The following is a 23,690-nucleotide window of genomic DNA, read 5'->3' on the forward strand; positions in this document are numbered from 1 at the left end:
TTCTCAAGATGTGCTCTGTGTGCTAGAATACCATCAGAGCAGGAAGTCACTGTCTTCTCAAAACAGTAAATGCAGTCACCGGGACGGCTCGATGAGTAAGAGAATCTGCGGTGCAAAGAGGACCACAGTTCAATCCCCAGAACCTGACACAAATCTAGAGAGATCTGGGCAGAGGGTTTCCTAACTGAGAAAATGTCTCCATAAGATTGGCCTGTAGGCAAGTCTGTGGGGTATTGCCTTGATTACTGAGCAATATGGGAGGGTCCAGCTAACTGTGGGCAGTGCCAACCTTGAGCAAGGTGATCCTGGATGCTATAAGAAAGCAGACTGAGAAAGTTATGAGGAGCAAGCCAGTAAGCAGCATTCCTCTGTGGCCTCTGCATCAGCTCCTACCTCCAGTTTCCTGCCCTGACACACACATACACACACACACAAAATATGAAGATATTTAGAAAGAAAGTTGTTCTCTGGCCTCTGCATGTGCTGTGAACCCACATAAAATGAATAAGTAAGCCGGGCGGTGGTGGCGCATGCCTTTAATCCCAGCACTCCAGAGGCAGAGACAGGTGGATTTCTGAGTTCGAGGCCAGCCTGGTCTACAGAGTGAGCTCCAGGACAGCCAGGACTACACAGAGAAACCCTGTCTCGAAAAACAAAACAAAAAACAAACAAAAAAAAGAGTAAGTGAAAGTTTAAAAAAGTAAATGCTCTCTGTAAAGAACAGTTTGTGGGGCTGGAGAGATGGCTCAGTGGTTAGGAGCAGTGACTGCTCTTTCAGAGACTCGGGCTCTATTCCCAGCACCCTCATGGAGGCTCCCACCAACTTGCAACTCGAGTCCCAGGGGATCTAATGCTCTCTTTTAGTCACCTCAAGTACCAAGCATGCATACTGTGTACTGACATACGAATATTCATACATGCAGACAAAACACCCATACACATAAAATAAAATAAATAAACCACAGCTTTTAGCTGGCATCCAAGTGTCTCCATGGTCAAATGACAGTCTTGAAATCAGGGTAGTCTGTGCTGAGACCCCAGCAAAGCCTTATCCCTGACAGGCTTGGTAGATAGCTTAGGAGAAAGGTTACAGGCTGGTCTTAGCTAGACAGTGGAGTTGGGTGCCTTTAATTCCAGCCTGGAAAGGCAGAGGCAAGTGGATCTCTGTGCCCTTCCCAAGCCTTGAGCAGGCCTGAGAGACCTTGTTTACCACAACAGACCAAATAATAGGACCTAGGTGGAACTAGCCACCTTGGCTGCACGACAATAGACACCTAGGTGAAATCACCCACCTTGGCTGCATGTACAGCCTGCTACAGGAACTTCAAAGAAGAGCTGCCCCTGGGCTTGCCTTGAGACATCTGCGGCCATGACCTGTGACCAAGAATGGATTATCCCACCCAACTCTCCCGGCTGAAACTAGGAAGGGTTTGGGCGGGGTCTTTCCCTTTAAATTGAAAGCTGAACATTAAAGCTTTGATTAAAGCTGAACATTGAGCCTTGATCAGAGAACTTTGTCTTGGTTTCATCTCTTCTCGCCCTCCATCCTCCTTTCGTTCCCAGCCCTCTTTCCAGGTGAACCCGTTCGACTCGTGGCCACAGGCGGCTACAGATCTCTATGAGTTTGAGGCCAGACTGGTCTACAGGCAAATTCCAGGACAGCCAGGGATACACAGAGTTGTCCTTTGAAGACCTGAGATGGATCGCAGCATGGAATAAAGACAAAGACGAGCAGGAAGATGGCTCAGCCAGTAAAGATACTACTTCCAAGCTTGAAAACCTGAGTCCGACACGGTGGAAGAAGAAAGAAGACTCTAAAGCTTCGGTGGGGCATGCCTACAATCCCAGCACTTGGAGGTAGAGGCAGAAAGACCCAAAGTTCAAAATTATCCTTGGCTACACACAGTGTGTGTTGGGAGCCGACTCCTAGCCGAAAGCAGCTATCATCTTTGCAGCCATCTGAGGCCATATACCCTGACAAGAGACTTGTTTTCAACAGCCCACAACAGCTGAGCACAGTCTGATAAACATCTTGTTTTTCTCCCATACCTTGTTTTGTTGTTTAGTGCCCCCAGCTGCAAGGTGTACGTGGTATCCATGGCTACAAGGCACATGGCAAAGTGTCTTCAGCTGTGGTCCCCTGCTTGTCCACGAGGGCAAGGCACGTGGTAAAGCCTATAAATACCCAGGATTTCCTTTAACAGAGACTTGATCAGACCCTCTGTCTTGTCTCCATTCTTTGCATCTCTTGCCCCCCTCCATTCCCACTCTCTCTTGCTAGACCCTGACCTGCGGACTGGAGCAGCAGGACGGGCTGGGACAGAGTGGCCCCCAAACGTGGGGCATTGGAACAGGTCGGTACAAGTGTGTGTGTGTGGAAGTGGACTTACTACTCACCAGCTGAGCTTTCTCAGGTCAGTGATTCAACTCCTTGGAGCCTCCTTGTGTCCAATCTGTAAACTGAGCACACAGATAAATGTGAGGGTTAAACAAGATGTTACAACTAATGAGCAAATAGGGAATGTTAGGTAAATATGAATTCTTTTTTTAAAATTACATTTTTGTGTTCATTTACTTATTTCAGAGGAGGGGCACTAAAGCTTGAGGACAAATGGGAGTTGGTTCTCTGGGTCCTGGGAACCAGATTCAGGTCTTTGGGCTTGGTGGCAAGTGTCTTTACCAGTTGAGCCATCTCATGGTCTGTTTCTCCTTTCTTTAGTCTGCCATCCATGTCAGCAGTGACTTGAACACTGCTGAGATGACTAACTAGGGGCCCTGGTAAAAGGCCCAGTACAGGCTAAAGCAATCCCCACTCCTCCCCAAGCTTCGTGGTAAGCCTCCAGGAAAGAAAGTTAAAACCAGGGATCCCCTCCCCCTGTGAATGAATACCCAGACCCTTGGGTCCTAGCTGCATTAGCGCAGAATCTAGGTGGTTCTTAGGTTGAGAACCTATGTACACACCAGGGAACAAAGATGAATGGAAATTATTGTTGACTACATTTTAGGGTCCAATTACCAAGGGAAGAAAAATTTATTTTAAAAAAAAATTGTTGGGGCTGGAGTAATGGTTCAGTGTGGTGAAGAGAACTCGCAGCTTTTCCAGAGGCCCCAATTTCACTTCCCAGAACCCACACAAGGCCGCTCAATCCGTCTATCAGTCCACCTCCACGCATCTGATGCTGTTCTAGCCTCTACACGCACAAACCCACACTCAGACACAAAACACACAGGACTTAGAGGAAGAAAGAAGGAAAGAAAGAAAAGAAAACGGGCTTGCTAAGTGTGGTGGTGCACACCTGTAATCGCAGCACTTGGAAAATGGAGGCTGGAGAATCACAGGTTTGATGTCATCTGGCTTTGTAGTGAATTTAAAGAAGTCTGGGCAACGTGAGACACCGTTTCAAAAGAAAACCAAGCCAACGAAAAGTTATAAAAGAAAAACAAGGAACTTGTTTCTTTTTAAGACTTAGGTTGGTTTCCCCACCCCCACCACGCTTCTGTTCTGTACCTCCAACTCCCTGCTTCAAGTTTGTCCCTCGAGAATGGGAAAGTGCCGGCTCTCGCCTTCGATCAAAATCCTGTACAGCTTTCGCCCGAGGAGCCCCAGAAGGTGTTGGGGAGATTGGGAGCCGGGCGCCCTGGGACCCGCAGAGTTAAAGCAAGTTCCCTGGGCCGTGGAGAACCCCGGGGAACGTGACTTACTTACTTGCTCGAGGGGGTTCCCGGCTCTGGACAAAGTTGTTTTGCGGGAGACCACGCCTCCACCCCCTTCGGAGAAGTGAGTCACTCGGAAGGGCCAAGTGTCAGGGGCTGACTGAGGGCGTTTCCTTCCGTTTGCTGTTCCAGAGACCTACAATTGAGGGCCTTGTAGAGGGATCCTAGGGCCAGTAAAGCTAAGATTCCTTATACTACCGGTAAAACGGGCTGAGGAGGTCGTCTTCCACCTCCCATACAACCCATAGATCCTTGGTCTCCATCAGGGTACCAACCTCTCCTGTTCCTTGGAGCACCCACTTAGTACTTGGTGCCGCCTTTTATCTTTCTTTTGTTTTGTTTTTGAGACAGGTTTTTATCTGTGTAAAGTCCTGGAGCTTGCTCTATAGACCAGGCTGGCCTCGAACTCACAGAAATCCTCCTGCTTCTGCCTCTCGAGTGCTCGGATTAAAAGCGAGCTAGTACTTTGTGCCTTCAATGTGATCTTTGGCTAGGTATGCAGGTCAGTGGAGTGTTTCCGAGCATGCACCCCCCGCCCCCGCATGGGGGCACAGGAGTACATGCTCGTATGTAACCCCAGCACTTGGAGGAACACACACACAAGTAAATAAATAAATGTTATTTTTTAACAAACGTGATCTTCCATCCTCACATCCTTCATTATTCCTACTTAGATGAATTCTCAGGGACGACCAGAAGAGAGCCAGGAATGTAATCCAGGCTGGCCTGACCTGCATCAATGAACCCTTCTACACTTCTCTAATTCAAAACCAAACAGACCAGCCAGTGTCTGCACCGCTGTATGTGCTGGGTCTGGACCTTAGCACATAGACCCACTCACGACTCACTCCACAAAGCCGCTTTGTTTGTTGAGAAGCAACTTTGGAAAGGCCAAGCAGAATTCAATTCTCTGAGGTCCACTGACTACTTTTGAAAGAATTTACACCCTGACTTTGTTCCTGGGCAGCCGGGCAGCCCACTCACATCCTGCTGGTAGGTGCCAGCCTTTTTTTTTTTTTTTTTTTTTTTTTTTTTTTTTTTTTTTTTTTTTGAGACAAGGTTTCTCTGTATCTGCCTAGAGTGTTCTATGTAGGACAGCAGGGAACTCACAGAGCTCTGCCTGCCTCTGCTCCCTGAGTGCTGGAGTTACAGGCATGTACCACTACACCCAACTTAGTTTTCACAGATCCAACACATATGTAACCCACAGCCCTACCAAGATACCAAACACATCCACCACCACAGAAAATTCTGTCACAGGAGTGGGTTTTTTGTGTGTCTCCCCCACCAACCACACTGTTTGTACATGTGGCTCAGGGACAATGACAAATCTTCCTTATAACTCCAGCACCCAGCACGTAGGAGGTAATAACAATGACAAAAAAATCCCTTTTTTTTGTTTTGTTTTTTTTTTGTTTTTTGTTTTTTTTCGAGACAGGGTTTCTCTGTGCAGCCCTGACTGTCCTGGAACTCACTCTGTAGACCAGGCTAGCCTCAAACTCAGAAATCCGCCTGCCTCTGCTGGGATTAAAGGCATGTGCCACCACTGCCTAGCTCCCACCTGTAATCTTAACTACAAATGGCTCTGTTCTAACTACAAATACCTGTTCCAGGAATGACAATCATGTCTTTGTTACAGAAAGTTAGTAACCATCTCTCAACCCTTCCTTTGTTTCAGAAGGACTATTCTGGCTGTCTGCTGGTTACTGACCACCTTGTAATCATGTCTTTGTTTCAGGTGGTCAGTACAGCTAAGACATTATGCTTATGTTCTATTCCTGTAACCTTGTCTATTTTGCCAGCTCCCTCATTTGGAAACTCCCTACCCCTGAGCTATAAAAACTTGTCTTCCTCACATCCAGTGCTAAGTGAACCCAGCCTTAGCGGAGGCAGCCTGTGTACACCAATTTAAAAAGCTTGCTTTAATATATTACTTGCATTAATTTTGCCATGATGCTTTGGGTTGGTGGTTGAATATTTTGGGATTAACTGTCTGTCTGTCTGTCCGTCCGTCTGTCCGTCCGTATGTCTGTCTGTCTGGTGTAAGCATTTGAAGGCCAGAGATCTGTCTCCTCTCCGACTTTCTACCTTCTCAGGCAGGATGTCCTATTAAAATGAGCTCATTACTTCAGCTAGACTCTTGTTTCCTCCCCAGAGCCGTTTGTACTTAGAACAGAGCTGTCTGTAGTTAAGATTACAGGCAGGAGCTGGGTGGTGGTGGTGCACGCCTTTAATCCCAGCACTTGGGAGGCAGAGGCAGGCGGATTTCTGAGTTCGAGGCCAGCCTGGTCTACAGAATGAGTTCCAGGACAGCCAGGGCTGCACAGAGAAACCCTATCTCGAAAAAAACAAGAAAAAAAAGATTACAGGTGGGATATAGTCCAATCCTTGAGAAAAAGGTTAATTATGAACAGGTATGAACCTAGTTTGTGTTTACTATAAGACAGCTTTTAAGTTTAACATGGAGGTAGGATAGTTCTTCAATAGCAAGGTGTCTCGTCAATTTCTTAGTGATTTAAGCCTTCCTTGGAGAAGTACTTAACAAATTCGTGATATTAATATTTATCAAAAGATCCTGTAAAATAATGGACGTGTGTACAATCCATCCTGGGCAAGACTGTTGTTATTTCAGGGTATCATTAAGCACAGAACAGAAAAGACCCCAACGCCTTGACCTAATTCACTTTTGCCAGGCAGAGGCTCTAGGATAAGGCCTTACTGGAGAAAGGCTGTACGATGCCGGAGAATGTCCTTCTGAGAACTTCTTTCACCCTGAGTCTGGTCCTTCAGTTTGTGACCCATTGGTCACAAACAGGGAAGGCCAGGACTGGACCCTACCAGCGCCCAGGGAGAAAGTCTGCAAACTACAAGTCCCAGCAGGCAGTGGGCTGCAGGACGTGACCTATGCTGTCATAGTCGAAGCCCAGGTTCAGAGGGCCCTCCAGAGCAAAGTCAGACACACTAATATACGCACACACCCACGCACCACATGCGCCAATCCTGCTTCCACCAACTACAAATCCCAGCAGGCAACAGGACGCTAGGTGGGGCCTAGAGTCCGATCTTTTTCTCCGGAAGTGGAATCAGGCAGGTGGGGTGCGTTCGTTGTGGGGAGGGGCTCCTGGCAGCCGAGTGCTGGTGCAGGGGCGGTGGGTGCTGACGAGAGCCCACAGTAAACACATTGCGCCTCCTTGATTCTGACTCCATTACCTGGTCTAACTCCTTGTACAGCGGAGAGGACCAGCCCAGACCTTGAAGTGGGGATGAGCTTGTTAGGGCCCCTGTATGGCTTGCAAGTCTCTGGAGAAGCCCAGAAAAGATCTGGGGGCCTCCTTGTCCCCCGATTGTAGGTCCCAGAGATTTGAAGTCCTGACCCTAGATAAGAGGCTACTAGTGGGGCAATAACTAAAGCACTGTGATCTAAGCACCCACTCTTTCAAAGGCCTCTGTCCACAGCACAAATGTCACAACTCTTGTCCTAACTTCCCAGGTTGCCCAAGAGCCCCTGAGGTGCTGAAGAAGGGACTTACCCAAACCCTTCAGCGCAAACCGAGCTAGGTGGGATGAGCTGAGCTGAGGCCCCCACTTCCTCCACCTCTGCCTGGGGCAGCTCCCTCCTGAAGTCTCTTCTCAGGTGATTTCAGGCTCCCAAGTGGGGACTCAGGTTACACCTGTATTGGGAACAATGACACCGCAGTGGCCAGGAATACATGGACTTTCTGCCTCCGACCCCATTTTTAGTTTTTTACACTTTCTGTGCTGCCACATGCCTGACGGTCAATGTAGATCCAGAAGTACATGGGCTCTGAAGGTATAGCCATGACCCTGTTAAGATTTTACTCTTCTGCAGCTTGGTTGACATCAGATACTTCCTGGAACATGAGTCTTGAACCGATTAGAAACAACTCCAGAGCGAATATAACTGAGAGCCAGGCCATGAGGGAAGAGTGGGGAGGGGAAAGCCAGGAGACCAAGATGCCAAAAAGGGCGAGAAAGAACTGATGTAGCCAAAACAGCTGGATTACATAGGAAAGAGCATCTGGAGGAAGAACAACCCAGCCCAGTGTCTGGGCTGGAGAAGTTTAGGGTGAGGAGTAGAGTAAGCCAATCAGGAGGACAGTAACAGGTAGGGACTGAGGGGTGCTGGGAGATCCCAGAGGCTAGTTTGGGTTAATATGTTAAATAGGCATCTCATCTGGACTTTCATCCTGGGCTTGAGACCTATCAGGTGGGTTTAGATCAGTGGCCGACTACTCATGTGAAACCCCAGGTCAACCCCCAGTACCACCTAGGGCGGAGGAGGGTGGAAGGATGAATGAAGCCGGTATTGTAGTTCTAAATTCTTGATGAATTGTGAAGAAACACAAATGAAGGAGCCTTCTAAAAGTGCTCCCAAATTAAATCAAAAGCATTACCAAAATAACACTCCTGACATAAAGAATTCCTTTAGTGGGCTGGAGACGACTCGGTTTGGTTTTTTTTTTGTTTTTTTTTTTTTTTTGAGACAGGGTTTCTCTGTGTAGCCCTGGCTGTTCTGGAACTTACTCTGTAGACCAGGCTAGCCTCTGCCTCCCAAGTGCTGGGATTAAAGGCGTGCGCCACCACTGCCCGGCTTCTTTTTTTTTTTTTTAAAAAAAGCATTCCTTTAGGTTTTGTATATTTCTTCTCCTCCTCCTCCTCTTCCTCCTCCTTTTTGCTTTTTCTTTTTTTTTTTTTAATTTTTATTTCTTTATTATATGTAAGTACACTGTAGCTGTCTTCAGACACACCAGAAGAAGGCATCAGATCTCATTACAGATGGTTGTGAGCCACCATGTGGTTGCTGGGATTTGAACTCAGGACCTCTGGAAGAGCAGTCAGTGCTCTTAACCACTGAGCCATCTCTCCAGCCCTTGCTTTTTCAAGATAGAGATTCTCTATGTAACAGTCCAAGCTGGACTGGAATTCACTTTAGACCAGGCTAGCCTCAAACTCACAGAGATCCATCTGCCTCTGCCTCCAGAGTGCTGGGATTAAAGGTGTGCGCCACCACTCCCAGCTCTTCATTTTGTTTTTAACCGCTGAAATGTTTCATATGTAGGTCACTTTGTTGTTTGTTTCTTTGATCAGGGTCTCACTCTGCAGCCCAGGCTAGCCTGAACTTTATGTAATTCAGGCTGACCTTGTAGCCATCTGCTTTCTCTCCTCACCCTTGCCTATGCCACGCTTGCTGGCTCATGCTTCCAGGTCTCCCTTGTCTCTGCTTCCCGTCCCCATTGTAGAAATGGTAGACTCACACCCGCTGCCACATCTAGCCTTTTTTTTTTTTTTTTTTTTTTGAGACAGTTTATCTTTATAACCCTGCTGTCCTGGAACTATGTAGACCAGGCTGGCCTAGACTCACAGAGATCTGCCTGCCTCTGCCTCCCAAGTGTTGGGCATTAAAGGCAAATACAAGGCATGTGCCATCATGTCTGGCTACATCCAGCTTTATATGAATTCTGGGGAGTCAAACTCAGGTCTTCATACTTGTACATAGATGCTTTACCCACTGAGCCACCTTCCTAGCATATTTGTGCGTGAGTTACATTTATGTAGTTGTGTGAGTGTGTGTGCACAGGCACAGGTTCACACACACATACTATGGCTCCTGTCTATGTAGAGGTCAGAGGACACCTATCAGAATTAATCTCCTCAGCTAGATGGATGTAGGGAATTGAACTCGGGAACCACAAACCAGGCATGATGGTACATGCCTGTAATCCCAGAACTTGGGGTTCAGAGGAAGAAAGATCCAGAGATTCAAGGTCACCTTTGATAATGTAGTGAATTTGAAGGCAGCTTGACATGAAATGCTGTTTAAAAATAAACATCTTCCCTCCATGTTATGTATTTTCTTCATTTTATAATTATTCATGAGAAAAGAACAAATTTCATTATGTTATGAATTCTGTCAAGTGTGGTGGTACATGCCTGCAATCTCAGCACTCAGGAGGTTGAGGCAAGAGCATCTTGAATTCAAGGCCTCTTTGGGCTACAAGACCCTGTCTCGCGTGCGCGCGCGGAGCTGCAGCAGCTGCAGCTTAGGATAATACAGATAATATTCAGTTAAAAGAATTTGAAATTAGACCCTTGAACTCATCTCTGTCTCCCATGTACTGGGATTACCATGCTTAGCTAGAAAGACATTTTCTTTAGGTTTGGAAGCAGACATTTATCATTTACAAGAATACAAGAAGGCATTCCTCGCAGGGTGGTGGTGGCGCACACCTTTAATCCCAGCACTTGGGAGGCAGAGGCAGGGGGATTTCTGAGTTCGAGGCCAGCCTGGTCTACAGAGTGAGTTCCAGGACAGCCAGGGCTCCACAGAGAAACCCTGTCTCGAAAAACCAAAAAAAAAAAAACCGCATTCCTCTGTGAGCTTGTTTCAGAATCAAGAACCGCGTCTGGATTCCCGGAAGCTACGACTTTGGGCTGGGTCGCCACCTAGCGGAATCCTGTGGAAGCAGGTCTGGGCGCTCCTTTTTGCTAAGATCATATGTGTGTTTTGTCTGCATGTCTATGTGCATGCACCATTTATGTACTTGGTGCCCAGGGAAGTCAGAAGGTGTTGGATCTAGAAATGGAGTTATGGACGGTTGTGAAACCATATAAGAATTGCAAGAACAAGTATTCTTAACCAATGAGTCATCCTCTCCACCTCTCCCTCCCGCCCGCCCCCCCTCCAAGAATTCTTATTGGAATGCAAGCTTCTGCATTTTGATAGGGCTAAGCACGTGTGTGGTTTGCCAGGTGCCAAAGGTCATTTGACAATGACTGTGTTTGCTTTCTGAAGATCCAATCTTTAGGTGTAGTTGGGCTTCAGGTACTTTATGGGTTCTTTTTCCCACCCTTTGTCCACCCCACCCCCCCACGAAGTTTCACTTCCTATCACTAGATAGGAGAGAGATCCTTGACTCTAATTACTTTCCTTTTGTTTCTTCTTTGAGCACAACTATTAACAAACTGCAACCAACCTCCCTGAACGACCAACAACCACCCACCCCACTGAGTCGGGCTCTAGCATTTATATACCCTCTGAAAAGTTCCAAAGGTCACACAATTGCAGAAACTATTTGCAGCTGGCAAAACCACGCCTCTGCTAGAGCAGGAGGCAAATCATAGTCAGCTGTGAAGCAGCCTTATAGTTCACACCTGGGATTAAAACAAAAATATATGCTTAGAATATTTGTGTTTTTTTTTTTAAGAGACAAAAATTCCAGAATTCTCAGTAAAATTGGGTTTAGTTAAAACCACGGGGCCAGTGTTATTAGGTGATTACCGGGAACAGGACGGGAGAGAGATTTCCCCGTTAAGGGACTTTCCTTTATTTGCATTCTTGATAAGGAAGGCCTGCAGGTTCAGATGACCTACTTCCTCTGTCAGCCTCGCCTTCCTAGGAATTGAGCGACAGGATGTTATTCTTCTCGTTACCACAAGGGGTCACCCTCTCCCATGGAAAGCCTCTCAAATGGGCATGGAAACAAGCATGTTTGTTCTGTGTTCTTTTGGGAAAATGTAGGCAGGGTGATTTCAGGACCTTCCATCCCCTGTAGAGGAAGGATGTGGTTTGGAGAAGCATCCTTGACCCACTGTATCTGAGGTCTCGTAAGGGGAAGGGGAGAAAGTCAGGTCAGTATGGTTTTGGAATTTCTCTCCCACTACCTTGTGACCTAGAAGAGAGAACAAGGAAGCTGTGAAGAGATGTTCAGGGGACAAGTTCTGAACTGCAGACAGACTCCTAAGCAGGATCATTTGATACCTGTGGGACGATGGGAGAATGTGGACGGGGGAGGGCTGTGGGGTGCCTGGCAAGTGGGGTGGGGGAGAATAATACCCCCCTCCCAGGAGGGGAGAGGATCCTGGGGAGTGAGAAAGATAAAAGTAATCTGAAGAAGACAAGTGTTCAGTTCTCTGTGTTTACCAAGGGGACTGGTGTTCCCAGGTAAACAGAACCGCACACAAGGCATGATGCCTTCCCTTTAGGCCTAATGGTTGGTGATGAGCAGGACAGAAGCAAGATACGGGCCTTTCAGAGAGACCAAGGCTTGCAGAGCTGAGGTCTTTCCACAGAATGAGTAACAACTAGCTGTGCTCTACAGGAGGTAACAACCAGAAGTCTGCCATGTGCCAAGTTGTGAGCCAGGTGCTAGGGGTTTGGCTGTAAACCCTACAGAAACCAGTGCTGCCATTTATAGCGCTTACTTCAGCACCCCTGGAGGCGGAGGCGGTACAGGCTAGCTCGGGAACAAACCTGTGAGCTTAATTACCACGGAAGCCTGGAGCGTTGGGGTTGGGGGTGGCTGCTGAAGAAAGTTCTTCTAAGCTGTGGTCTGCAGGAAGAGAGGACAACAAGACAGACTGTCCCCGGGAAAGAATAGCCAATGGGCAGCCCAGGTGAGGTGACTTAGCTCCACCCCCCCAGCCTCACCCTGGCTTCCTGAATACTGGGCCTTGTCCTGTCTGAGCAGAGTTTGGGTCAGTGGACTAAACTAGGAAAGAACTAGAACACAGTGAGCTCAGCGTGGTGGTAAACACACAGAATCCCAGCACTTGGGAGGGAAAGGCAAGAGGGTTGAAAGAGTAAGGCCAGCCTGGGCTACATGAGACTTTCTTGGTGTGTGCATGTATGTATGTGTACCACAATGTGTGTCTGGTGCCTGAGGAGGCCAGAAGAGGATGTCGGATGCCCTGGAACTGGCATTACAGATAATTATAAGCCAACATGTGGATGTTGAGTAATTGCTCTGGAAAAGCAGCCTGTGCTCTTAACCGCTAAGCTATCTGTCCTTCCCCAAGACACTGTTCCAAACACACATACACACACACATACCTCAAACCAAAACCGCACATACACACAAAGCACAAACAAACAAAAGGAGCAATATTCTGAAGATGAATGGCCCCAGAAAAGAGCTGAAGTGGAGGTGGGAGGCTGGGCTATGGCAGGGAAGGCCATTCACTTGAAAAGTCACGGGGCCTTTTTAAAAAGAGACTAAAAACATACTTATTAAGCCGGTGGTGGTGGCTCACATCTTTAGTCCCGGCACTTGGGAGGCAGAGGCAGACGGATCTCTAGATTTCTGTGTGTTCAAGGCCAGCCTGTTCTACAGAGTGAGTTCCAGGACAACTAGGGCTACACAGAGAAACCTTGTCTCAAAAGACAAACAACAACAGCCCATGCTTATTAAACATGTCTGTGTATGTTACAGTACATGCATGTGGAGGTCAGAGGTCAGAGGACAATTTGCTGTGGTCAGTTCTCTCCTTGGGCCTGGAGATCCAACCTGGATCATCAGCGCCTTTATTCATTGGCCCAAGATTTTTTTTTAAAATGTTTATTTGTATTATTTTAAAGTGTATGTAGGTGGTGAGGTATGTGCAGGGGGCTGCAGAGGTGGTGGAGCTCTCTGCAGTTGAAGTTGCAGGCAGTTGGGAGCTGCCTGACTTTGGGTACTTGGAATCCATCTCAGGTCCCTTGGAAGGACAGTATGTGCTCCTAACCACTAAGCCATGTGCCTGGTTCCACCAACAGTTTAAAACATTGTAATGTACGTATAAAAGAGGCTTCCTTTTTTTTTTTTCTCATTTAAAGAAAGTGTAGGAGAGTTGAAACATTCTCATATAGGCTTGGGTAGCTTCGACTTTCCACGTAGCCCAGGTTGGCCTGGAATTCCAAGGCTGGCCTAAAACTCATGATATTGCTAAGAATAGCCTTGACCTTATAGACCTGATTTTATATGATGCTGGGAATCAAACTCAGGGCTTTATGTTTCATCCCCCTCTGTTTTCCCACGGTTTAAGAATGTCTTCTCTCAAGGCTCCCTGGGCTAGATGGCTCGCTAGCCTAGCTGGTATCAGTAAGCTCCACGTTGAGGGAGAGACCCTGTCCCAAACAAACAAACAAAAAAAATACAAACACACACAAAAAAAAACAAAAACAAAAAAACCACCACCACCACCACCATACCAAACATCTCTAAGCTGGTTTGGCAGTTCAGATGAATTAATTGCAGTTTCTGCAGGAACCTGAGTCCAACACTTACATTGAGTGATTCACAACAGCCTGTAACTCCAGTTCTAGGAAATCCAGGACACCTCCAAAGGCAGCTATAACATGTTCACACACACACACACAGAGAGAGAGAGAGAGAGAGAGAGAGAGAGAGAGAGAGAGAGAGAGAGACACGCATGCATACAAAAGTCTTCCTAAAGATTTGTTTTACATGTATGAGTGTTTCACCTACATGTATGTTGGTACATCACATGTGTGCAGTACTGGAAGAGGTCAGAAGAGGGTGCTGGGCCCCCTGGGACTGTAGTCACAGGTGATTGTGAGCTGCCAGTGTGGGTGTTGGGAACAGAACCTGGGTCCTCTGAAAGAGCAGCCAATCTTCCTCACTACTGCTCCATCTCTCCAACCCCCAAATAAATCTTTTTAAAATCTAAAGGAGCTGGAGAGATGCCAGAGGACCTGAGTTCAGTTCTCAGCAACCACATGGTGACTCACAAGCATCTGTACTGGGATCCATCCGATGCCCTCTTCTGGTGTGTCTGAAGACAGCGACAGTCTGTCGATGAGCTACAGCGTACTCATATACATAAAATAAATAGATCTTTACAAAAACGTAAACAAAGTCAAGAGTAATGGAAGAAGACACCAGATGTAGCCGTACATCTCCTCATGTATGTGCACACATGCTGCACCACACACATGCAGAAACACATAAGTGGGTGTACATGCGCACACACACATACACACACACACACACACACACACTTTGCTTTTACGTTGCCTTCTTCAAGGCTTACTAAAGTAAGCCTCTTCCAATTTAAGCTGAGGATCATATAGGGCAGAGTGAGGCAGGGCCGGGCAGCTGAGTGGCTAGCGACTCAACACCCTGCAGGGCAGAGGAGAACAGGGTGGCACCCTCAGTTCACTTTAATCCACAGGTACAGAGAAGCTGTTCTCTACTCTCTGTGCATCTGCCTCAATGGTGGAGAATCTGTCCAAACCTCAGGAAGTGCCCTGGAGAAAAACTAGAAGACAAACCCCATTGTATCTGAAGCCTCCTGTCCACTTTCTGGGGAGGTACAGGCTAGGTTTGCCAGCAATCTCTGAGGCTGCAGTGATAAGTGATCCTGTGCCAGGGAGAAGCAGGGAACACAGACTCCCTAGGGAGTTGTCCCTTTGTCTATTGACCATCAGAGACGTCATCAAAGTCAGCTGAGTCATGGGCCTAGGAAGACACAGGTGTGGGAGAGAACCAGGCCTCTCTCAGCTTGTGCTAAGCCAGCCTCGTGACCCATCAGTGCCTGCTGGACCCTCTCTCTTTGATGCAGACCACATCCCTCTAGGACTGTCCCTGGCATCAGCTTAAGGCCAGTGGAAGATAGAGTTCAATGGGCCACCGTGTCTCCTCCTGGAACAACTTAATGTTTGACTTGATCACCTGTTGTACTGGATCCTTACTTGGTGATCTGGCCTCAGGCCCAGCTCCCTCTTCCAGGACCCTGTCTTTTCCTACATCATTGGTTTCCTTAGGTTAGAAATGCACATCACCTCATCCCCTCCTATGTTTATTGTTTGACATCTGTTTTGTTTTGAGGCGGTGTCTTATGTAGTCCATCCTGACCTTGAACTTGCTCTGTAGCAAAGGGTAGTCTTGAATCTCCTGTCTCTGTTTACCAACACCTAGGGTTACGTGGCTCTACTGATCGACTCATTAAAAAAAAAAAAAAAAAAAAAAAAAAAAAAGCATCTGAGTGTAGAGGTGCACACCTTTAATCCTAACACCCAGGAGACAGAGACAGGTAGATCTTTCGAGTTCAAGACCAGTATGGCCTACATCACGAGTTCCAGGCCATCCAGGGCTAAAATAATGAGATTCTGTCTAAAATGGTAACAGTTGACCTGAACCAACAAGAATAGGGGGTGCGGGGTGGGGGGTTGAGATGTCCAGTGGGAGGACTGGGAATGAGGAGTAAAGAAGACAAAAGCAGTAGCTGGGTCAGAAGGTCTCTCCTAACCGGACGTTCTATGCCAAGTGAGTTTCTTACTATTTTCAGAGGGAGGGTAGGCTGAGGTCAACAGAGAGGAAGTCAGACGAGGTTGGCAAAGAGAACCTGGGATACCTCAGGCACAGCTGCCTAAGGACTGATAACTGCAGCCCTGGAAGATGAGTCAGGTCCTCGGAAGCTACAAATTTGACTCCTTCGAGGCACTGGACAGCTTTGCCAAGTTCAGACAAGGACACAGAACTAAAGTTCCCTTTATCCTTTCATCGGGGCCTCTGAGAAAGCCTCCAGTCAGTCTGGCTCCCCACAAACAACAACAACAAAAGCAGAACAAACATAGTTTTATTAAGAAAGAATGAGAAGGAACACCTAATAGAGGGAGCGGCTCCAAGGAGGAATGCTCATTGACTGACACTTTGTTGTTGTTTAAAACAAGGTCTTGTTATCCAGCCCTGCCTGAGCAGCTCACTACATAGCAGGAACTTGCTATGTAGACCAGGCTGGCCCGGAACTCACAGAGATCTGCCTGACTCTCTCTTAGTCTCTCAAGTGTTGAGATTAAAGCCATCTTGATTAACTTTAAACAAAATATTATTTTAAGATCTAGATTTGTGTGTGTGTGTGTATTTCAGAACAGAGTATTGGATCCTTTGGAGCTAGAATTAAAAGTGGTTGATGGGGGCCAGAGTTAAGAGTTAAGAATCAGCCGGGCAGTGGTGGCGCACGCCTTTAATCCCAGCACTTGGGAGGCAGAGGCAGGCGGATTTCTAAGTTTGAGGCCAGCCTGGTCTACAGGGTGAGTTCCAGGACTACACAGAGAAACCCTGTCTCAAAAACAACAACAACAACAACAACAAAAAAAAAAAAAGAGTTAAGAATCAGCAGTTAAGAGTATTAGCTGCTCTTCCAGAGGTCCTGATTTCAAATCCCAGTACCCACATGTTGGCTCAGGGCATCTATAACTGTATTCTCATGGGGTTCAGTACCCTTCTGGTGTGCACATGTACATACAAACAAAACATCCATATACATAAAATGCATGAGTAAAATACATCTGTTTTTAAAGGTGGCTGTGAGTTGTCTGATGAGGGCGCTGGAAACCAAACTCAGGTCGGCTGGAAGAGCAGCATCCGCTCTTACCTGATGAGCTGTCTCTCCAGCCTGGCATTTATTTTATTTGTGTGTGTGCTTGAGAGGTCATCTCAGAGGCAAGAAGAGAGCACTAAACCCCCTGGAACTGAAGTTTCAGACCTTTGATGGCCGCCATGCGGATGCTGGGAACCGAACCTGGGTCCTCTGAAAAAGCAGGCAAGTGTTCTTAACCACTGAGACATCTCTTCAGCCTCTCCTCTAAATTTTTAATTAGGTAATTATTTATGTGTGTGTGAGCATGTGCCACATGTTGTGTGTGTGGTGGTCAGAGGACAGTCTTCAGGAATTGGTTCTCCCTTCTATTACGTGGCTTCTGGAGATTCACCTCAAGTCCTCAGCCTTAGTAGTAAGCAACGCTACCCAGTGAGCCATCTGGCCAGCTTGTTTTCTTGTTGTTGTTGTTTGTTTTGAGTACCTTTAGCACATTTATTTATTTTAAGTGTGTGTGTGTGTGTGTGAGAGAGAGAGAGAGAGAGAGACAGACAGACAGACAGACAGACAGAGAGAACACATATGGAGAATGGAGATATGGAGATAAATTGTGGAAGTTGTTCCTCTCCCTCCTTCATGTGGTCCCAGGTCTCAAACAGGTTATCTAAAATGACTTTATCTGATGAACCACTTCAACAACCTTGTTTTGAGATAGGTTCTCTTGTAACTCAGGCTAGACTAGCGTTAGACTCATTAAGTTCCCAAGATGACCCTTATTCCCGATTCTCCTGACGCCTCTTCCTAAATTCTAGGATTATAGGTATTTAATTACCACTGAAGGCTGGGTTTGTTTTGCTGTTGTTGACAAGGTCTCATGTAGCCCAGGTTGGTCTCATGTTTTGAAGCAGCAGGTTGAGGACATTGTGTTCAGAATCTTATTGTGCTCAATAAATCTGGAGAGAAATACAGTCTATAGGTCACAGCCTTCCCAGGAAGACCAGACCAGAATACCTCCCAGAGACAATGTGCCAAAGGTCTGGCCAAGCAGACCTGGCCAAGGCATGCTGGGTGCAGACACACCTTTTTGCCAAAACTGTCCATCTGAAGGCCTCTCGGCCTCAGGAACTTCTGGAAAGAGCTCATCTATTATCACACTGCCTCTGGTTCGTTTCTCCTAGGGCCTACTTCTGGCTTAAGGCCTGATGTGGCGGGATCTTGCTGGCAGAGTGCCAGCACCTGTCTGCACAGCAGGCTGGGAAGGTGTGTCTGACTTCTATGAATGGAAGAAAAAAAATTATTAGTGTGGTTACCACCATCCCCACTAAAGATAAAATGGTATGCCCAGTAACCCAATAGAATGGCTTGTGTCCCCTTCCATCTTCCAGGAACCCAGACACCCAAATCTCAGAGGCTCCTGCTCCACACACTTCACTCCCTGAGACCTTGGGGCACAGCCTGCTCACATGTCTTCCTTCAGGTCCTGAGAAGCCACCCCAGACCTTCCACGTGATGCCTTCCCTCTACTGACACCAGGGTCCTCAACTCCAGCTAGCCATCACCTCCATTTTTAAGCAACTACAACCTCAACTATGGTGTCCTAGGTTCAGGTAAGCTAAAACATGCCATTAGCAAATTGGACCCTCAGAAACCCCTGCCAATGACAAATGTCTTTTGGGTTTTGTTGTTTGTTCTGAGGTATAACCTCACACTGGCATGAACTCACTATGTAAGGCAGGCAGGTCTAGAATTCTCTATGATCCTCCTGCCTCAGCCCTGAGTTCCATTCCTGAGCCACCCTGTACCTTGCTAATTGTTCTGTTAATGTAGCCTTCATTCAGAAGGAAACAGAAACTCAGAGGAGCTAATTATCACTTTGTTCTTGCCATCACAGGGGCTGGAGCTGGGGAGCCCTGTGCTGTGAGCCAACGGCTAGAGGTGATCCCCAAACGACCCACTCAGCTTCTTCTGAGCAGCACCCCTCAGACTTCACATCAGACTACACTTTTACAGACAGTGTAGACTCCTAGCCTGGGGATGTCTAACTTTTGTAGTCTTGGGGGATCTGGGGACCTAAGTGGTTTGTTTTTGTTTGGTTGGTTTGTTTTGATTCACTGTGTCTAACCAGCCTTGGAACTCACTCTGTAGATCAGGCTGGACTCGAACTAACAGATATCTACCTGCCTCTGCCTCCTGAATGCTGGGATTGAAGGCCTGTGCAAGCTCTACAGTGATAGGGCAAGTGGAGGAATTGACTTTGTATTCCCTAAGGGTTAACTGACTACCCTGGACTGAATCATGGACTGTTCACACAGGGAATTGGTAGCTGAGATCTCAGAAATCTATGGAATAACTCTGTGCTCTGAAAATACCACAAAACGGACACTCAGGCACTGCCAGACAATGGGAGTCAACCTTCCAAAAAAACGTGAGCCCTTGCAATCCCCCGTTGAGGAATTCACCTAGAGGGTCTGTCATGGCATGCACAAAGTGATCCCAGTCAGAGAAAGGAGCTGACAAAGCCACACAGCTGCTGAAGCAAGCCTCTTGCTCGCCCCTCCTTTCATCTCTGTGTGGCTGCCATCCTCATCCAGGCGACACCAATCCTGCCTCCCTGCAGCCCTTTCCTGCTCCCAGGCCTTGCAATTTGCTTATGCAAAGCCCGGAGCAGGAAAGAGTAGCTGAGGTGAGGGTGGGAGCCTGGTACCACTGGGAAATCCTATCAGTTCCGGTTGGGGTAGGGTGGCATCCAGAATGTTCCACTTAGTCTGACCTGTAGACTTTGATCCCACAGTTACCTATACTAGGCCTTGCTCTCCTCTCTCCTCTTGTATAAATAAGAGAATCCCTTGGGTGAGAAAGTTGCCCCCTGACTCTTGGTCCAAATATGGAACAATGTTGAGGCAGGAGATGAAGGGCAAAGAATAGGCCCAGGACCCAGTTTCAGGTGGGCTTGATTCTATGTCTTCTCCACAACCCCCGCCCCACTTTTCCATGGTACTACCTGGGCTTCATATTGAGTTACCCTAGTGGCTTTTCTGGGCTTTTTACATTCTTGTATTTAATTTATTGAGACAGGGTCTTAAGTAGTCCAAACTGGCCTTGAATATGATATACAGCTGATAGCCTTAAGTTCTAACTCTCCTACTGGGATTATAGATGTGCACTACCACACCCAGTTTTTATAGAGTGCTAGGGATCAAACACGGGGCTCTGTGTATGCTACGTAAGTACTCTGCCAACTAGACACTAGGTCCCCAGCCCAGGAAACTTTCTCAGTTTCTCAGAGCCTCAATATTATGGCTTCCCCTCCCCCAACTCCTATGTTAAGCCTCTAGTCCTAGTGGCTCTAACAGAACATTGAGCCACGAGAGAGGCAATTAAGATTTAGTGGAGTGGTAAGAGTAAGGCCTTCTTCTATAGTCTTCTGTCTTTATAAGAAGAAGTAATACCCAGCTCAGCCTCCCTCTGTGCTCACAGGCAGGAGGCTACGTGAGGACACAGAGAAGGGTGGCGATATCCAAGCCAGGAACTGAGGTTTCACCAGAAACTAACCCCGATCTTGGCCTTCTATCCTCCTGATCTTAGAAGAAATAAGATCTCTGTTGTTGAAGCCACTCAGTGTTGTGGCATTGTTACAGCAGTGTGAGCTGACTAATAGAGTCAGTGTCTTCTTTTGAAAGTGAGTATAAAACTGGTGCTTGTATCATAAAACTGCTCTGAGAGTCCAGTGAAAAGACGACACACGTAAGGTTTGACTGCTTTCTGTAGCATCCTTGCTGCCTCGTGTGTAGCACATGTTAATAAACCAACTGTTGTTGTTGGTTTGTTTTTCTTGTTGTTTGTTTTCTTTTGTTTTGATTTTTGGTTTTGTTTCATTTTGTTTTGTTTGAGACAGAGTTTTACCATGGAGGTCTGCCTGTCCTGGAGTTCAGTGTGTAATCTCATAGTCTCACTCAAAGCTGGCCTCGAACTCACAGAGATCTCTCTGCCTCTGCCTCCCAAGTGCTGGGATTAAAGGTGTGTGCCACCACGGGATTTCTAAGTTCGAGGCCAGCCTGGTCTACAGAGTGAGTTCCAGGACAGCCAGGGCTATACAGAGAAACTCTGTCTCAAAAAAAAAAAAAAAAAAAGAAAGGTGTGTGCCACCATGCCCACTTTGATAAATAGGTGTTTCATAAACACCCCTATTAAAGAATAAACTGGTCACATAAAATTTTAGAGCCTCTAGACTTCCTCCTCATCTTAAACTTTTTTGATCCGTGATCAACACCTACCAGCAAGTAGTAGCAGGAATGGGTAAAGGGTCAGGATGGGTGACAGCAAGGTGACATCTGTTCATCAATGTGGTGACAATGTGGTCCATCAATGTCACCCAGTATAGCTCTGAAAAGGTGACTCCAGAGACCTGGTCTGTCTTAGATCTTCTAGTTTGGCTGAAGAACTGGAGACCACAGCCACGAGAGGAGAACGGGCCCTGGGAGTGTCCTGGATAAAGTCCACTTTGGGTGGGAGACCTTTCCAATACTTAGACTATGTAAATAATGTAAATAACGAAAACAATGGGGCCCTTGTCCCCCAGGACATTTGTGGCAGCTCCTGGGCTCTAGACAGGCAAAGAGGCTCTGCTCATCTACCTGGCCATGGTGAGACTTGTCCACAGCATCCTCAGGCACCAGTACCTGCTCAGACTCTTGGCGATCCAGGACTCTGGGCAGGGAGAGTGCCAGCTGTACTAACCACTTCCTGTACCCCGCTCCTGCTCTTTCTAGGACAGATTCAGTGGCAGCAAGGCCCGGTGAGTCCCCCTCTTTTTCCTGCTCTCCCCTTTGTCTTCACCTCCCTCCCCTTCACTGGAGCAGCCCTCTGTCTCTACCCACGCGTGACTGACTGTCCGTGTGTCTCCACTCTCTGTCAGCCCCGTGCCCAGCTTCCCTAGAGTACCATCTCATCCAGCTGTGCACCAAGGGCCACTAGTTCCGCCTGTCCCTGAGTCCCACCCCCAGTCTTCGCCTTCTGTTGCTCTGACCTCAGGTCCACGCTGTCACACAGTTTCTTCAGAGAGCATTCCAAGTCATAGGTCTGAGTGGCCTAGAGTGCAATGTTACCCTGACAGAACTCAGGGTCTCCTTGGGGCAGAGTTGAGTAGAGTCTGCTTACAGGTTGGGGCCACCACATCTCCCCGCCAGATGTGCAGGTAAGTACACAGTGGGTCTTAGGGGCCCAGCTGAGGGTCCCCCACAGTTGGGTCTCCCTGAGTGACTTTAGATAACCTGTCCCACCACTTATCCAGCAAGGCTTAACACTTAAGCGTGGTTCTTTTACCTGTCTTGGTCAGAGTCTGAGTGTAGGGGTCAGGAGCCATTGATAGGTGAAACAAACATCTGTACAGGTCCTCGTGTTTCAACACACCTGTCCTGTCTATGTTGCTAGAAAGGTCCATGTTTATGGGTTCCTTCAGTTGAAGGGCAGATGACTTATTATTTATCAGAGAGGGGGCAAAGCCTTGTACTGGAAGTAGGTAGGCTGGGATGAAGCAAAACCAGTCTATCTGCCCAGACACACAAGTTTGGAGAGAAAACGTAGCCAGCCCATCTTTCCGGCCTGGTCCAGAGACGTGGAGACACGGGGTGAGTCGGAATGCTGAGGTGGGGGAGGGGAGGGAGGCACCAGCTACCAGGGCCTGCCATGTTCCATCCTCCATCTTCCCTGTGCCACCAGCATCCCTTTAAGAAGGCCCAGGAGGAGGTAGAAGAGGAGGATAAATATGAGCTGCCCCCCTGTGAGGTTCTGCCCCTCAGTCTGGCCCCTGCACAGTCTCTTGGCTCTAAAGAGGACTCCTTGTATCTGGGTGAGGGCTGAGGAGGGGAGGGGCTGGGAGGTTGGGTCAAGGGTCCAACAAAGGGAGAATCCAAGCCCGGCCTCGCTTCCCTCTGCCTGAGCTGGGGCAGGGGAAGGGTCTCAGCTGGCTGCCACTGAGGCCTCTTAGCTGGGCAGAAAAGGCCAAAGACATGAAGGAAAGGAGTTAAAACTGTAAAGGAGAATGGGAAACGGGAGGGAGGGGCGAGGTAACTAAGGCAACACTGACAAAGCAGGAAGCCCGACCCAGTCCCTAGGGCCTCGCGTTCCCCCCTCTGAAATCTCTGCACATTCCCCCAACCAGGGTGGGAATGCCCTGAGAGGCCACCACCACTGGCATCTCACCCCCGGGCTTAGCCACGTGGGGGCAGGGAAGCTGACTGTCTCCAGTTGCCATGGAGACGGGGCTGTCAAGCTAATAAGTAGAGGGGACAGGAGAAGGGAGAGTGGGGGCTAGGTGGGGAGCGGGTGGAAAACAGGAATATACTAGGGAGGAACTTCCTCCCTCTCCCCAGTTTACAAAGCATGGGGTCTTTTTCAGATCGTTCTGGCCCCCTGGATCAGTCCAAGCCACCACCGCCTCCGCCTCAGCCTACCATGGCCAGAGGACTCCCCATAAACCCTTCCTTCCCTACCCGCCCTACCTCTGGCTACCATTTCCCGGTGAGTAAATCTTACAAACATCTCATTTGCAAACCCCCATCCCCCGCCCCGCTCCCATTCCACTCCCAAAGCACATTTATATTCTAGAAGCCATGAAACCTCTGATGCCCGGTGCATTAGAAACCAGAGTGAAGAAAAACAACAACAACAACAACAACAACAACAACAATAGTAGCTCCTCCCACTGGCCTAAAGGGTCCTTTCATTCCTTCCTTACCCACCCGCCGCTCTGCTCCCTGCTCCTTGTGCCGCTCCACCATGCTCTCCCTCCTCTGCTGGGGTTGCAGGGCAAGGCCCAGCTGCCCACACCTAGGCTCTGGGCCACAGGACCCCTCACT

At 47.9% G+C, this 23,690-nt stretch overlaps 2 protein-coding genes across 5 annotated transcripts in view; one reads left to right on the top strand and one right to left on the bottom strand.

Moving 5' to 3' along the window:
• The window catches only part of Capg (capping actin protein, gelsolin like), a 26,715-nt gene extending 22,907 nt beyond the window's left edge, over positions 1-3,808 (bottom strand). Inside the window, exons 1-3 of one of the 4 annotated variants that reach the window (XM_028762244.1) lie at positions 3,509-3,678; positions 3,297-3,378; positions 2,398-2,460 (exon numbers count right to left, since the gene is read on the bottom strand). The gene's annotated coding sequence lies outside the window, so the exon portion shown is untranslated. Of the gene's footprint in view, positions 1-2,397; positions 2,461-3,296; positions 3,379-3,508; positions 3,679-3,702 lie in introns of those variants that run through there. The other 3 variants (XM_028762242.1, XM_028762245.1, XM_028762243.1) reach the window with 3 other exon arrangements.
• Sh2d6 (SH2 domain containing 6) overlaps positions 3,543-23,690 on the top strand; it is a 25,733-nt gene continuing 5,585 nt past the window's right edge. The window contains exons 1-4 of the mRNA XM_028762510.1: positions 3,543-3,778; positions 6,530-6,665; positions 22,552-22,681; positions 23,231-23,352. Of these exons, the coding sequence (XP_028618343.1) occupies positions 3,543-3,778; positions 6,530-6,665; positions 22,552-22,681; positions 23,231-23,352 (624 nt within the window). The remainder of the gene's footprint in view (positions 3,779-6,529; positions 6,666-22,551; positions 22,682-23,230; positions 23,353-23,690) is intronic.

Source organism: Grammomys surdaster, unplaced genomic scaffold (genome assembly GCF_004785775.1).
Source record: "Grammomys surdaster isolate TR1022 unplaced genomic scaffold, NIH_TR_1.0 133, whole genome shotgun sequence".
In the NCBI taxonomy this organism is placed as follows: Eukaryota; Metazoa; Chordata; class Mammalia; order Rodentia; family Muridae; genus Grammomys; species Grammomys surdaster.